This window comes from Microcaecilia unicolor, chromosome 7 (genome assembly GCF_901765095.1).
Source record: "Microcaecilia unicolor chromosome 7, aMicUni1.1, whole genome shotgun sequence".
NCBI lineage: Eukaryota > Metazoa > Chordata > Amphibia > Gymnophiona > Siphonopidae > Microcaecilia > Microcaecilia unicolor.
The window spans coordinates 217,695,449-217,712,707 of NC_044037.1; the positions used below are offsets into that span (position 1 = coordinate 217,695,449).

Genomic DNA, 17,259 nt, shown 5'->3' on the forward strand with positions numbered 1-17,259 from the left:
CCCACGACACATGCATCGGTTGAGAACCAAGTCCAAATCAAAATTAAGAGACATCCGGGTCAGGACATATAAAGTTCTGCTAGTATTTTAGAACACTATCTGCCAACATAGAGCTAGTTAGATGCAGCTGAAGCATCCATTTGACAAGAATCAACATCTAAAATATCAATGGGGGCAACAAACAAGTATATGCCAGAACATACATACATCTTAGAAACCTACAAGTTTCACCAAGCTCTCCCAACACCTGATAAGAACTGCAAGAAACATTTTCATACAAAAGGGGTGTGTGTGTGTGTTGGGGGGGGGGGGGGTTACCACCCCTAATCTCTCCGGTGCACTGCTGCACAGAACAACTAACTTTCTATAACCTAGACATCCTTGGGAGTTGGTGTAAATCCTGATGTTGATACTGGTGGCATATACCCTCTGCAGAGCTTCAAAATATGACAGGGCTATTCTTCTCCTAATGAGACTTCACTGGGTCCCAATAGAGTTCAGGATCAAATTCAAAATCTTGACCCTGGCATATAAGGCATTCCATAATAGGTTACCAAATTACTTAGCTGCTGTAATTATTCCTTACACCCCGGCCCATACTCCCTCCCTCTTCGAGAGCTAGATGGGAGTCCACGTGAAATTTGGCTTTCTACTTCCTCAACTCTGCATTCTGGAATTCACTACCACAGCACATTCATTTGGACAAATCATACCCTTCTTACAGGCCTTGCTAAAAGCTCATTTTTTCCGACTTGCATTTAACACAGACTGATGCAACAATATTCTTCTCCTTTCATTCCTGAATTGATGACTTGAAAGTTGCTGAAACTTTATGTTTTTGTTAGACAATGTACTTTTGATTGTATGAAAATTAATGAATGAATGTTAAGTGATGTGCCCCTTGTATGAAAGTTGTGTTTTCTTTCCTATACTTTAATGGAGTTCTTTAAGCTTTTGGGATTTTTATGTTGTATATTTTTTATTGATTACCCAATGTAAGCTGTTTTGATTTATTTAATCAAGAATTGACAGTACAGTAAAATACAATAAATGATTTGCCTTCTGAAGTGAGGAATGTACATATATCTTGTCACCCTGATCTAGTCCTGCCCAAACCCCACCCAAAGCATGCCTCCGTGCAGTGGAGGGGCATTTTCGATAAAACGTCTAAGTCCGATTGCAAAACGCCCAAAATCTGAATAGGGAAAAAGGTCATTTTTGAAAAAGAAAAATGTCTCTTTTTCTTTTTCGAAAATACTATGAACGTTGTGTGTTTTGGACGTTTATTTTTTTGGTCCATTTTCGAAAAAAACCCGTCCAAGTGCAAAACACACAAAATTAAGCCATTGGGATATAGGAGGAGCCAGCACTTTTAGTACACTGGTCCCCCAGACATCTCAGGACAGCAATATGGCACCCTTGGGGGCACTGCCATGGACTTCACAAAATGCTCCCAGGTTCACATTTCACCATTGCTCCCTTATCTTGTGTGCTGAGACCCTCAAAACCCACTACCCCCAACTGTACACCACTAACATAGCCCTTATGGGTGAAGGGGGCACCTATATGTGGGTACAGTGGGTTTCTGGTGAGTTTTGGAGGGCTCAAAGATTCCTCCACAAGTGTAACAGGTAGGGGGAGGTAGGAGCCTGGGTCCACCTGTCTGCAGTACACTGCACCCAACACTAGACTACTCCAGGGACCTGCATGCTGTTCTAATGGACCGGAGTATAACATCAAGGCTGGCACAGAGGTTGGTAAGTAATGTTTGTCATCACATTTTTAGGGGGGGGTGCGAGGATGTTAGTGACCACTGGGCGAATAAGGGGAGGTCATTCCTGATTCCCTCCAGTGGTTATCTGGTTATTTAGGGCACCTTTTTGTGCCTTATTCGTAATAAAAACAGGTCTAGCTCAAAACGTCTGTTTTAGTCATGGACATTTTTGTTTTGTTCCATTATGGCGGAAAACGTCTAAGTCTTAGGAATGCCCAAATTTCACCCTGAACACGCCCCGGCACTCCCCCTTGAGATTTGGATGCATTTCTAGCGGACTTCAGAGAAAAACATCTAAAAATAGGTTTCGAAAATACTGATTTGGATGTTTTTGTAAGAAAAATGTCCAAATGCAGACTTATGCCACTTTTGGGGCGTTTTTCTATTTCGAAAATAAGCCTGAAAGTCACATATTTGTGTTTGGATGTGTATATCCATCCTGGCTTTCTAAAATTAGGATTTAGACATGTATGCAACATGCACATCTAAATGTTAGTTTATCGACAGCCAAAATGCAACTATGGCTTCTAAAATGACTATCTTAAGAAATTTAAACACTTCCAAGCTTAATCGGTCCTAGATATACAATTATTTCTTATAAACTTATCTCCACCATACTTTCCAACTTTTTCAATTTATTCAATTTTTTGCCTCAGTAGTGCTCATTTACACCTCCAGTAAGTAAGCTACAACAAACATGGCCCCTTTAGATAACTCTTCTGTATCATCTTTGTAGGCACAGAGCAGACTATAATAATGAAGGTGTATTGCTGCTCAGTGCATACCTAATAAGACAGATGGTGACTTTGGCCAATAGCAAAGCTGCCAGACCCTCTTTCCTGCAGCTGGTCTTTCCAACCATTTCCTGAGACCTTGAGAACATGATATGAAGGATTATCTTCTAAACTTCGGTAAGAGAATATTTTATTTGTAACCCAATTGTGTGTGGTGTTTGTTTCTGATACATTCTTGATGTGTCAAATGTGTGCTCAGAGGGGTAAATAGTAAAAAGTACAAACAAACTGGGATTTCAGCTTTGCTTAGTTAGGCACTAAATGGTGTTTTCTGTTTTGTATTTTTCAAAATGATCTAGAAAACCTAGATAAAAGGATGGAAAATATGTATATTCCCCAGTGTCCCATGGCTCGCGGAATTGAAGTGGTAAGATTAACCTTTAAGGCTGTCTTTACTAGGTAATCTATGACTATCACACTGTCTATTGTTTCACTTTCTATTTTAATGTTATTTTTAGGATAGTGATAGAAGTATGTTGAGGCTGATTTCCTCATGTCTCTTTTCCTCTTTCCAGTAAGCAGAAGAACTGGAATAGGAGGAAAGGAAAGAGATACTCTCCTCATGAGCTACTGACAAAAACCCAACAGCTCCTACCATGAACAACATCCCCATAAGGGGTTGGGAAAAGAAATGTAAACATTTTAACACTGAAGATGTTCAGTAATTTATTTTTTTGTATGAATGTATTTATGGTAATCATTAAATAATGAAGCAGCAAAACTATACTGTATGGTGTCATTTCTTCTGGGTGTACCTAGTTATAAGGTGATATGTATGGTGCAGAATTTGTTAGCCTGGACTGTGACAGACAGAAACATGTGGATGCGAGTCTATATTGTATGAAAGTAGACATAGTTCATGTTGTTTAGGTAGCAGTTCTGTGTACAACCATACATACTTGCGATGGAGGAATGTCTGAAATAGTGATGCGTGACTAGTGAATGTATATTTTGGCATGCACAGGATTTCTTTGAGAGATGCTATCTCTAAGTATGAATGATGGGTATGTAAGAGTATCAGTGCATGTTTAGAGTATATGTGTACTGCTAGTCAGTTCATAGTAAGAGATAGGAAAACCAGGCCACCTAGCAAGGGTGGAGGGCTGCTGATGAGACACTAGTATAGTACCCCTCTGCCACCCAACATGTCTTCTGTTTTTTTTCTTCTGCGGCCTAAGAAAATTGACACATTAACTGTATGATCCACATGGGACTCCATTTACACAGTATCATATAGTTCAAACAGATTATCAAAGTACCACATGGCCAAAAGTAGAGCATAGTAACATAGTAAATGATGGCAGATGAGACCAGAATAGTCCATCTAGTCTGTCCAATCAGCTGGCTAGAACATTGTGAGTAGCAACAGCAGCAGTCAGATTCAAAGTGCAGAGCAGGAAAGAGAGAGGTGAGGTAAAGAGGGTACAGGACTGTGTCAGGGCCATTATTTAGCAAAGTTTTGTATGGTTGAACCAAGGAAGAGGGGATATATCCACAAATACCCAACCATCCCCATCCTTCTGTCCCCTAATGCAGAAGGAAGAATATTCCAAGATTAGGGGATGGGGGAAGGGATAAAAAGAATAAGCAATATGTTTGTTGTATGGGAAGGGTATATGCAATCCTTTCAACAACTACAAACATAACATCCCTCAATAGCAAATATTGTCAAAAGGAAATGGGACAGATAGGCTCAACAAGAGACATCCAGAACTGCAATATCATAAAGAAACCCACGATATGCCAATAGACTGTAGCTTGAGGCGATGCAGTACAAAATTACTACATTATTACTATATTAACAGTATAAAACATTACAAAATGCGATTGTCTGATACAGCAGAATACATCAAGCACAAAATAAAGTGAGAAAGTATATACAGTGGTGGAAATAAGTATTTGATCCCTTGCTGATTTTGTAAGTTTGCCCACTGACAAAGACATGAGCAGCCCATAATTGAAGGGTAGGTTATTGGTAACAGTGAGAGATAGCACATCACAAATTAAATCCGGAAAATCACATTGTGGAAAGTATATGAATTTATTTGCATTCTGCAGAGGGAAATAAGTATTTGATCCCTCTGGCAAACAAGACCTAATACTTGGTGGCAAAACCCTTGTTGGCAAGCACAGCGGTCAGACGTCTTCTGTAGTTGATGATGAGGTTTGCACACATGTCAGGAGGAATTTTGGTCCACTCCTCTTTGCAGATCATCTCTAAATCATTAAGAGTTCTGGGCTGTCGCTTGGCAACTCGCAGCTTCAGCTCCCTCCATAAGTTTTCAATGGGATTAAGGTCTGGTGACTGGCTAGGCCACTCCATGACCCTAATGTGCTTCTTCCTGAGCCACTCCTTTGTTGCCTTGGCTGTATGTTTTGGGTCATTGTCGTGCTGGAAGACCCAGCCACGACCCATTTTTAAGGCCCTGGCGGAGGGAAGGAGGTTGTCACTCAGAATTGTACGGTACATGGCCCCATCCATTCTCCCATTGATGCGGTGAAGTAGTCCTGTGCCCTTAGCAGAGAAACACCCCCAAAACATAACATTTCCACCTCCATGCTTGACAGTGGGGACGGTGTTCTTTGGGTCATAGGCAGCATTTCTCTTCCTCCAAACACGGCGAGTTGAGTTCATGCCAAAGAGCTCAATTTTTGTCTCATCTGACCACAGCACCTTCTCCCAATCACTCTCGGCATCATCCAGGTGTTCACTGGCAAACTTCAGACGGGCCGTCACATGTGCCTTCCGGAGCAGGGGGACCTTGCGGGCACTGCAGGATTGCAATCCGTTATGTCGTAATGTGTTACCAATGGTTTTCGTGGTGACAGTGGTCCCAGCTGCCTTGAGATCATTGACAAGTTCCCCCCTTGTAGTTGTAGGCTGATTTCTAACCTTCCTCATGATCAAGGATACCCCACGAGGTGAGATTTTGCGTGGAGCCCCAGATCTTTGTCGATTGACAGTCATTTTGTACTTCTTCCATTTTCTTACTATGGCACCAACAGTTGTCTCCTTCTCGCCCAGCGTCTTACTGATGGTTTTGTAGCCCATTCCAGCCTTGTGCAGGTGTATGATCTTGTCCCTGACATTCTTAGACAGCTCCTTGCTCTTGGCCATTTTGTAGAGGTTAGAGTCTGACTGATTCACTGAGTCTGTGGACAGGTGTCTTTCATACAGGTGACCATTGCCGACAGCTGTCTGTCATGCAGGTAACGAGTTGATTTGGAGCATCTACCTGGTCTGTAGGGGCCAGATCTCTTACTGGTTGGTGGGGGATCAAATACTTATTTCCCTCTGCAGAATGCAAATAAATTCATATACTTTCCACAATGTGATTTTCCGGATTTAATTTGTGATGTGCTATCTCTCACTGTTACCAATAACCTACCCTTCAATTATGGGCTGCTCATGTCTTTGTCAGTGGGCAAACTTACAAAATCAGCAAGGGATCAAATACTTATTTCCACCACTGTAGCTTTCTGAGATACAGAAAATTGATTATATTTTGGAAGAAAATAAGGGTAGAAATTCAAAAATGCACTAATCTACAACTGCTTTATCAAGAGAATGATGTTGAGAGATCTGCCCAATCTGCAAATTATGAGGAGATGCCAAAAGGTGATTGTGAATATGCTCCTCTTGGTTGCACAGAAATATGTACTACTGAAACAAACTGAGAATAGTCCACCTACTCTAGGCTTACAGGAAGATAAAATGATAAAAGTAATGCAAGTAAAGAAATGTGGAGAGGAATTTTCAATATGACGTCCAATAAGTACCTGAATATAATATGTAAGCCGCATTGAACCTGCTATGAGTGGGAAAGCGCGGGGTACAAATGTAATAAAAATAAATTTAAAAAATCCAATTTTGGACGTTTTGCAAAAAAAGACGTCCAAATATCCAGTGCCAAACATAAGTACATAAGTATGTAAGTCATTTTTAAACTAGAAAAAGGTCAATCTTTTTGATTTGAAAATCCTCCTATTTTAGATGTTGTGCTCAGTGCATCTTTCTTTATGGGCTATTTTCAAACAAAAAATGCCCAAGGGGAAAATGCACAAAAACAAGCCACTGGGATGTCTTGGGGCCAGAAGCCTTACTAGACAGGCCACAAAGACATTCCAGCAGAGTAGTGGGACAGACTACGGGGCACTGCAGTGAACTTCATATAAAAGGTCCCAGGTACACATCACATTATAACCCCCTTTATATTGTATGGTAAGCCCTCCAGGAATAGCAAAAAAAATGTACTATACCCAACTGTATACCACTACAATAGACCTTATGCCTGCAGGTATCACCTATAAATAGGTTCAGTAGGTATTTTGAGGTTTTGGGGGTGTTCACACTTTCCACCACAAGTGTACAGGTTAGAGTAGGATATGGGCCTGGGTCCCCTTCTCTAAAGTCCACTGCACTGACTAGGCAACTCCAGAGACCTCTTGTTGCTATGAGGAATGGTCATTATATCTGCAGCTGTCATAAAGCCTGGTATGTACTGTCACTTTCACCTCTTAGGGAGGTGGAAGGAGGTCAGTGACCACTGGGGGATTAAGGAGGAGTCAAGCTTTTATCTCTCCAGTCTTCATCTGATCAGTTTGAGCACCTTTTCGGCACTTAGTCCTTATTGAAACAGGCCTAGCCAAAAAGTTCTATTTTTTTTAACCTGGACATTTTTACAATGTTCCATTTTTGTAGAAAAATGTCCAAATCATCTCTAAAATGCCCCCCCTTGAGATTTAGACAAACTGCTTAGAAACATGTCTTAAAAATAAGTTTTGAAAATGGTGACTTGGCTGTTTTTGTGAAAAAAAAATATCTATCTCCAGCTTTGTGCTGTTTTTGTGGACATTTTTCTGTTTTGAAAATGAACCCTTAGATGTAATACTGGCAAACTGAAAAATCCATGAACATCATAAAATGGCATGGAAAACATTCTGTGGATTGCTGGCTCAAGGAAAATGCAAAATTTTGAGATAAGTGATGCATTTAAAATGGAGTATGGATAAAAGAACCAGCAATGTCAAGCGGGTCACAGCAGAGTAAAGGTAGGGTAGGATCAAAAGTTGGAAGGGGGTGATGATTGACAGCAAATATGAGATGAATGCTGAGTTAAATGAAAAATATATAAAGAAGAAATAAAATAGTTAAGAACTGCAAAGATGTGAATAGAAAAAAACAAATGTTAAATATATATCAGGATATAATGCTGCACATATTCTTGGTGTATTCCTAATGCAAGGTTAATAAGCTGTGTATATTCTGTTATTATATTAATAAAAATGAATTTTTTAAAAAGGTGTGTGCTGCAATCTGCCCTGGAGAAAGTGTCATTATCCCTTTAAAAGCAACTTTTGCCATAAAAAAACTGCAGCCAATGATTTGAGAAAAGCAGAAAAGAATTTGTTCCTATTTCTTTTTCATGGCAGGTAGCATGCTAAAATTGTACAGATATTTAGAGCTAGGTTTCCCATTTTTTTCAGTGAGAGAAAAAGAACATAAGCGACAAAATCCCTCTTCACTAGCCATAAGGAGAGCTATACAGCCGAGGCAATGCACCTTCCAGAGATCATCTAGTAAATCTTCCTATACTGATTGGTTTGGATTACATTCCTGGCCACTGGGCTTCATTTTTGCCCTTTTGCATTTGCACAGATCATTCAATTCTTCTTGGTTGCCCAGGAGGAAACGTATTTCATTATGAAGGTTCTGGGAGGTTCGTATGTGTTTGAAACTTAGTTCATCAGTGGAGCAGAAAACATTAATGGATCATCTCTGTTGGTTCTTCCTTCTGGATATCTTGGTATCTTTTTTTTTTTTAAAGTTGCAACAAATATCTGTATAATCATACCAATAGGTCCATAAATCCTCATTCAGATCTCTAAAAACCCAAGAGGAAAAGAGAGATTATAAAAATGCATTAAAAAAAATAACAGTATTGCAAAATATTCAGTGGTTCTTTTACCCCTATTTCTCAAGAGTTGCAAGTGGAACTGTTTTTCAAAATAGCATATATTTTTTTATATATTAGTTTCCAAACCTGTGATGACAACAACCATGGCTAGTTCGGCTTTCAGAGTATCCCCACAAAATGTCCATGAGAATTAATTTGCATATGTTGGGTCAGTATGTTCACTGTAGATATCTTGAAAACCCAGGGATGGGAAGCCCTGTATTAGTTTGTTAAAATGCAAATCTCTGTGTCCTTCAGGCTGGAATATAGAATAGTTTGTAGTCTATTTTCTTTAAGATTGTGTAAGTACAGTCTCGATTATCTGTCAGATAAGTGAAAAGTCGGATAATAAGGAAAACACTGCATACTGTATACCCCTCAAATAATGCATTAAAAATTGTTCTAAAAGAAAGATTTTTAATAGAAATAAATGTGATGATGTCATCAGGGGGTGGATTCTGTCAGATATGCCAGGTGGTCATATTAGTGAATGTCAGATAATTGAGACTATACAGTATTTGAGTAGCTCTCTTACCTTTGAAAACATTTTTGCCACTCAGATAAGATTTATTTTACAGGTAAACAAGAACCCAGACTCTCAAGTGAAACATGTGGACACAATTGAGCGCACCATTACCAAATTAAACAAGGATAAATCAGAGCTGACAGATCTTTGGGCAACGTGTCAACTTTATATGAATCAAGCAAAGTCCACCAAACAACCATGGAGGGATTTTAAAGAACAACTGGAAAAAGTAAAGTGCCCCATGTCTGCAAATACATTAGCTTTCAATGAACATTTATTCCTTACTTTTGTCTGAAATAAAATAATCTGCATGGCAATATTTACTGGAATAATGTATTATAACTCCAAGTTAAACAAATATTAAGCTAAAACTCACATTTACCACACAGTGTGTACTAGTAGAATGCAAAATGCTTTTATTAAGCTATGCAGACCATCAAAAAGCACTATTGATTTAAAGATCATATAACTCTTTCAATTATAAAAACTGTAATATGTTTCAACATATTCAGAAATATCCAAAAGCAACCAGGATATACCCTAATATAAAATACAGTAGATTCTCTTACAAAGTGCATTTTATGTATACATCTCAAAGAACTATCGAGAACAATATTTCATCATTTATCAGAAAAGTCTGATTTAAACAAATGAAACTCTCAGAAATGTTCAGGTGGTGTTCAAAGTGAACTGAATTAGCAACAATTATAATTAGCATACCAAGAAAAAAAAAAAAATCGCTGAAACTGTCAGAATTGGCCTTAAGGTAACACTTCCTTAAGACAGAGAACAGAAGGGAGGTAGTTCTGTGAAGGTTGTCAGAAGTTAGACTGCTAAATACTGTGTGCTAGGCATGTATTCTACTACAGCAATTATGTGGGTAATTGCCATTACAGAATTCTAGCTTAAAAATTACATACCTAACTTTAGATGTAACCATTTATGCCATGTCAATGGCTGATATAAATGCTTGCACCTAAATGCTGGCGGTTACGAGTGTAACTGACAGTATTCGATAAAGCTTGTGCTTAATTGCTAGTCATGCCCATGACCTTCCCACATCCACACCCCTTTGCATTATGTGCTAAAGCATGTAAGTGGAAAGTTATAGAATAGTGCCTGACTGCACTTACGCACGCAACTGCCACCATCCCTATTTAACCACATAACTGCCAATTCAGCTTGGAAAGTTACACACCTAATTGGTTCTCTATATAGAATTAGGAGAAAAATGTGAGTCAAGTCTCAAATTTCTTGGTTGTCCCTTAATTGTAGGACATAAAAGTTGTTGTTGAACTACTTATGGAATTAAGTGTTCAGCTTCTGAACACTTCTGAAATATGTCATCTCTGAACCTGAGGTATAGCAGAGGTTGGAATAGCTCATTCAGAAAACTTTCATTTAATGCTATCCATGATAAAGTTCACATAAATGTCCCAGCTGTAATTCTCACCATCTGCAGGAAATTTCTGTGTGGACAATAAAAAAAACACAACAAAGACAAATACAAAAAAACAACAATTCTCCGAGGACCAGCATGCCAGTTGCATTCTCACAGTGGGTGAAGCCATCTGACGGAGCCTGGTGCGGATGCTGACTAACTACATTAATATAGAACTTTCTAGCAGTGTCCCACTGCACATGGGCTGGTTAAATAGGGATGACACATTGAGTTCTCTTCTCAGTGTGTATATTTCTCTAATTTACAGTGCCTTCCCATGCAAATATTTTTTGTCCCTGTCATGGTTATTTTTCTTTCCTCTTTATTTTATTTTGTTTCCCTTTAATTTTTGTAGTGTTTCAGCTCTTAAAGTTTCTTTTTTGCAAGTTGTTAGGCCTGTTTAGTCCGGAGCACTGACCTCAATTTCAATGCTGCCCCTTTTTACTGTTCACAGTTCAGGAGTTTAATTTGGCCACGATTCTTTTCTCAATGTCCAAGACGACCCCTAATGGCTTCAAAAGGTGCGCCCAATGTAATCAGGTGATTTCTGTGATGGACCCACACTCTTCGTGCATTGGATGCCTCAGGTCCTAACCATGAGCCTAATTCCAGTTCTCACTGTTTACAAGTGCAGTTGAGGACACACAGGGTGCAGCAGGTCCAACAGGACAGACGTTTTGGCTCCTTGAAGGCTCATACATCAACCTCGATCACTGCTAAGACTTCAACTACTACTGGGAGTGAACCAACATGAAGAAGGTCTCCACTTCTCTCAACATCAGGCACTGAAAGTAGGCCCCTGGACTGGTCAGCGTCGGACCCAACACCGAGGACACGTATGGGTTTCATGTCGTCCTAGTCTGCACCGGACTACAGTGCTGAGTATTGGGGAAAGCTGAAGAAGCATAAGCATCAGTCCTCATTGATTCACACTGCCAGGAGCGCCAAGGCATCAGTATTGCTGGTACCCAAGAAATGCAGGCACCAGGAGGAATGCTCCCCCCTTTGGTACAGGTGCTGGTGCGCAAGTTTCCGGACAGCCAGGTCCCCGCTTTTGATTTGGCACTTATGCTTTCTCAGGCTGCCTCTCTTCTGGCTCCCCTGCCTTTGCCATTATCTACCTTCGATGAGTGGTTCTGAGTCATGCTCAGGGAGGAGCTGGCACTTACGCCAACTGCGGATCAGCCCCGATTCTTCCTGAGGCTCCATGCATGCCTGTTGAGAGATCCTCGGCGCTGGCACCTAAAAGGTTTTGACATCGACACATGCAGTACTGCTATTGACGTCGGGGGAAGAAGCTTCCCCAAAGTCAGAGGGTAAGGCTGTACCTTGGTGCTCTTCAGGGCATGGGCATGAGTCAAGGCAGGCTCAGATTCACTCAGTCCAGTCCGAGTATGGTGAGAAGTCTGAATGGGACCACTCATAGGACTCAGAAGATGACCCTCATTACTTCTCGAAGGAGGAATCTTGTGGAGTACCTTCTGATCTCTCCCCACCTAAGAGAGACATAAATCTCCTACCTGAGGATCTCTTTTTCACTGGTTTCATCAAGGAGATGGCTTCTTCCATCTCATTTAAATTAGAGACAGTGGAAGAGCCCAAGACAGAGATGTTATTTGTTCTGGACTATGAGTCACCTCCTAAGGGGTCAGGGTACCATTGCATCCTATCCTTAAAGATGCACTGACAAAGAAATGGGAATCTCCCCTCTCATTGTAAGTCACACCTAAGAAGTTGGATAAGCAGTATTGTATCCAGAAGACTCCCGGATTCGAAAGGGCACAACTGCCTCAACACTCTCTGGTTGTCAAGTCCGCCCTAATGAGCTAGGAGGTCCAGGACTCGTGCCTCGGCTCCCCCAGGTAGACAGGCTCGGACACTAGACTCATTTTGGAGGACAGCTTTTTAGGCCTCAATTTTCATTGTCCGCATTCATTCCTACAAGCTGTACATGAGCCTTTACTTGCAATCTTTGCTGTTCTGTACATTAAGAGCCCACTTGAGGTCAGCCTCCATAAAGGAGATTGTCAAAGCTGTGACGTGGTCATCTGTACACACGTTCACATCTCATTACAGCCTTGAGCAGGATACCCAATGTAAGAGCTGCTTCGAGCAGGCAGTCCTGAAAAATTTGTTCGGTGTCTAGAATCCAACTCCAGTGCCCTAGACCCAGTTTCTTTGGCTCCAGGCTGCACCTTCACAACTAGTATTTGAACAGTTTCAGGTTAACTAACTTACAGGCCTCGATGTTTCGAGTCCCTATTATCCTAGCGTTGTTATTTTCTGTCAGCCTGGTAGCTAGGGATTCCCAGCTGTGAGAATACAACTGACCTGCTTGTCCTTGGAGAAAGCCAAGTTATTCACCTGTAGCAACTGTTCTCTGAGTACAGCAGGCCAAGTATTCTCACATACCCTCCCACCTCCCCTTGGAATTGTATTCTTTACCTATTTTACATGACTGAGGGACCTGCGTTCATGCAGAAAGGCATCAGCGCAAGCTCAGTGGAACGCTACTAGAAAGCTCTATATTAATCTTGCTAGTCAGTATCCGCACTGGGCTCCATTGGATGACGTAACCCAGCTGTGAGAATACTTGGCCTGCTGTGCTCAGAGAACATCTGCTTCAGGTGAGTAACTTCGCTCTTTGTATGAGGATCAGTTCCATCCCTTCCTAAAGTGCACATTCTTAAAACTGCACTTGATCACCAAAGGAGGTCAATTTCTTAGACACTACTGTAAATACAAAAGACTATAATCATGTAAAGAAAAACACACACTAATCAATTCCTGATGAGACCTGACACACACTTAGGGGCTCTTTTAGACCAGACACACTAAGGGGCCCTTTTAAGAAACCAGGGTGTCCTTTTACTAAGCTGTGGCAAAAGGGGTCACACTGGCATCAGCAAATGTTTTTGACGCGCGCTGAGGCCTTTTTTCTGCAGCGGGTAAAAGGCGGGGTTTTTAAAAAAAAAGAAATGGCCATGCGTTAAGGACTCCTGCACTAACCCGGAGGTAACTGGGCAGTGTGCGGCACTGTCCAATTACTGCTGGATAAACACCAGTGCTACAAAAATTAAAATATTTTGTAGCACCGGAAATGGTGCGCACTGGGAGTGAGACCTACTGCTGAGCTGCTGTGGTAGTCTGGCGGTATTTCAGATTTAACGAGCAGTAAGCCCGTGTTGGGCTTACTGCCGCTTAGTAAAAGACCCCCCAGGTGAGCGCCAAAAAAAAAAGTGCTGTTCAATAAATGGTGATCCAAGTTAAACAATTTATAGAGTAGTGCTTAGAGCTGGGATCCATGACTACTTTTAGGCACAAGCATTTACACAAGTAAAACCCTGATGTAAATCCTCATGCCTAAATTAGGCACGGATCCCACTAATTCTATAACTTGCATAAATTGTGGGAACTGATCCACCCATGACACTCTTATGGCCATGCTCCCTTTTTGGAATTGCACGTACAATTTATGCATGCATCTGGCCACATAAATTTGTGTGTGGAAAATTTCAATTATGCCAATTATCACTGTTAGGGCCCAATTATCAGTACTAATTGGCTTGTTAATTAAGTTGTACATGTGTCAAAATTTGTGGATGCAATTTAAGGCAACATTTATAGAATTTGGGGGTTAATGCCTTGTTTTCCCTATGTTAACTACTAGTGCAGAGCTGCGTTAACCAGGCGCTAAGTGCTTTTTCTGTCAGGGGGCATGACATAGGCAGAGAGTGGGCGTGGAATGCATTTGGCAGTTAATATGCTGCACTTACTGTGCTCTAAGCCCCTGATTCTAATAAAGGTCACAAAAAATTTGGGATCACATTTAGGCATGCTCCCGATTTGCACATGCAATTTAATAGAACGAGTCAATTAGTGCGAATAACTGGCTTTTTGAGCAGTTATTGGCATTAATTAGATTTAATTGGTACTTATGCATGTAAAGTTAGACGCATCCTGACAAAGGGGGCACAATAATGGGAGGGTCATGGGCATTTCAGGGCAGATTGGGAGGCATGGTTTTGAGCTACATGCATAATTGTAGAATGGAGCTCTGTGCGTAAATGTAGGTGCAGGCATTTGCACCATGTGACCCCTAAATTTATGTGTGACCTCTTCGCTTAAGCATTAATTCTATAAACTGTAACGAACTTTAGGCACAGCTTATAGAATACCACTTAAGCGGGGATGGGGGGGGGGGTGGCGGCACCAATTGTTTTTGCGTCATATATAGAATCTAACCCTAACTGCCTAACACAGATTTAATGTGGGACCACTTAGCTACCTCCTAAGCAGGAGGCACTAAATGCTTCTGCAATAACCAGAAGCACGTACCATGCATTAATCTGAATGTAAATGCATGACACACAATGAAAAATAGAGAACACCTCCAATAAGTGCCATGTTAAATTGCAGCTACCATGTGGTAAAATCCTGCATTAAGACATGGTATGTGCAAATTTTACTGTGGTTTAGTAAAAAAGCCCCTTAGTTAACATCATCATTATTTTTAATTTGTACCTAGCTCTTCTCAAAGAGGTTTAACAGCTTACAAAAACAAGATATTCTGTCTTTGTTACTCATTCTAAAATTTACGTTGAAAATACTGAGGTCGATATTCAGAGTCAGTTAACGGGATAAAAGAGACTCTGTCTGGTTAGCTAGCACTGAGTGGTCCTCAAGGGAATATTCTGTGGCACTTACAAAGACAGTGCTCTTGAATATCCCTTCTAATCGCTAAAGCCAAATCAGACTATTGTGTGGGCATTCTGAAGGTGGGGTCAGCACTTTAACTGGATAAGTGCCAATATTAATCCATTAACCAGTTAAGATAACCATCCAAATACCAAGATACCAAATACTGCACATACCATGATATGTAATGCTGATGCCCAGACATGGCCTGGCATTGAATATCCAGGCATAATTTCAGAGGTGGCTGAATATTGCCGCTGGCTGAATATTACCCCCACCCATTCTGAATAAGGCTTATAGTATTTCTGATGAGTAGAATGCACTATTTTCCTGTTTTTGTTTCCTTTCATTAGTTAAGTTTAAGTTTCTCAATTTTTGATATACCGCCTCTTTTGAAGCACAAATCGAAGCGGTTTACATATGACATATGCTAAAGCTTAGCATTTGTTAACTGCCAAGTGGCCCTTAAGAATGAAATCTGCATATGGCACTTAGGGTGTAATTCTAAAATGAGGATTCCAGCAGGAGCCAAGAATGTGTGTAAATGGCCATATTCTGGCTTCACACTATTCTACAAAATGAGGCCTAAATGCGACAGTTTGAGGTCTGAAGGCGGGTGAACACATGAGTGGAGTCTGGATGGGGCACACAACTTACCGTGTAAATTATATAATATTATAATTTACATGCATGTTTTAGTAATCTAGGTACAAATATTTACACCAGCTCTATGACTACTATAAGTGGTCATGCCTAAAATACACATATATTTGCCCTGCTAATTTAGTATTCTATATTGGTGCCTAAAAATATGCACTCCTTTAAAGAATTACTCTTTTAGTACACGTTAATGTCCATCGGTGCGTGCTAAGCTTTGGTAACCATGGTCCTTAGTCTATTAGAAAGCTGTGATTCGTCCTAGAACATTCCTGAGTCTACCATGATATACTCCACTGCTTTCCATAGAGCTACCCTAACAATCTCCTGTTGCTGGCTCTCTCCCTGCCCTGGAGAACATTTTAGTTGTTATCTCTCTATGGCTCTGAAGTTATATTTAGAAAATGAATATTATTGTTTTCAGACTACTGAGAGTTTAAAAATTTTTGAGGAGGATCTGAAACCAATATCAGCAGCTAACCTTGGAAGTACCATGCAAACTCTTTCAGAATTACTAGAAAAATGTAACAGAATGAAAACAAAACTTCAGGTGAGAAAGTCTGATACTCCTAACTTGCTAAGCATGTTCTAATTTATTTACATTAATTGTAGCAGTACATTTCATTGACCTTTGACTTCTATTATTATGTATTATTTATATTATAAATATATCATTCTAATTGATTTTTTGTCACTTTATATTTTGGTGTTATATTACATGCATCTTCTCTATAAGGAGCAGAATTACTGCAATGCAACTAGCGACAAGAAGGCATATTTTAGATCATACATGGAGAGGAGAATATAGAGCCTCTTTTAAAATAGGTGCATGACTGCATATTAAGGTCCTTCCACATATAGAAGGCGTAGTGATTTGAGAAAGCTGCACATAGGGAAAACTGCTAGATATTTTGGTGGCTATTAGATATGTTGGTGGCTATTTTGAGAGACCTGTTTACTGAGGTGCGAAACAAGTGGGTACCGTTCCTGCCCTACTAGACCCCAGGGACCCCTACTGTGTGGACCAGAGGGTAGGTGGGGTCTGCCAAGGGAAGCCATATCTTGGGAGTTTTGATCCTCAAGGGGATTGCCCACATATGAGGATGGGTGCTTGCACTGGTGGAAGAGTGGTTTGCTATTGGGGGTGTGAACTGGTGGGGGCTTGCATCAGGGTGGTTGTGGCAGAAGATTGTTGCCACTGGATGAATATGGATGCCCTGGGGAGGGGGGCAGACCTCGGGATCTACAGCTGTCCGTTAGACAAGGCACATGTACATAACTTAGTGCAGCTCTAAGCACCAACATCTATCTTCTTCCATACAGACATAGATTCCCTCCATGAAATGGAGATCCACATCTATACTGTATATTTGCCCCAGGATACTCCTTCAACCTGGGGCAGATATACAGTA

General features: G+C 40.7%; 1 protein-coding gene across 1 annotated transcript in view; it reads left to right on the forward strand.

The window, feature by feature from the left end:
* CCDC141 (coiled-coil domain containing 141) overlaps positions 1-17,259 on the forward strand; it is a 237,817-nt gene that overhangs the window by 142,952 nt on the left and 77,606 nt on the right. The window contains exons 14-15 of the mRNA XM_030210847.1: positions 9,104-9,280; positions 16,272-16,397. Of these exons, the coding sequence (XP_030066707.1) occupies positions 9,104-9,280; positions 16,272-16,397 (303 nt within the window). The remainder of the gene's footprint in view (positions 1-9,103; positions 9,281-16,271; positions 16,398-17,259) is intronic.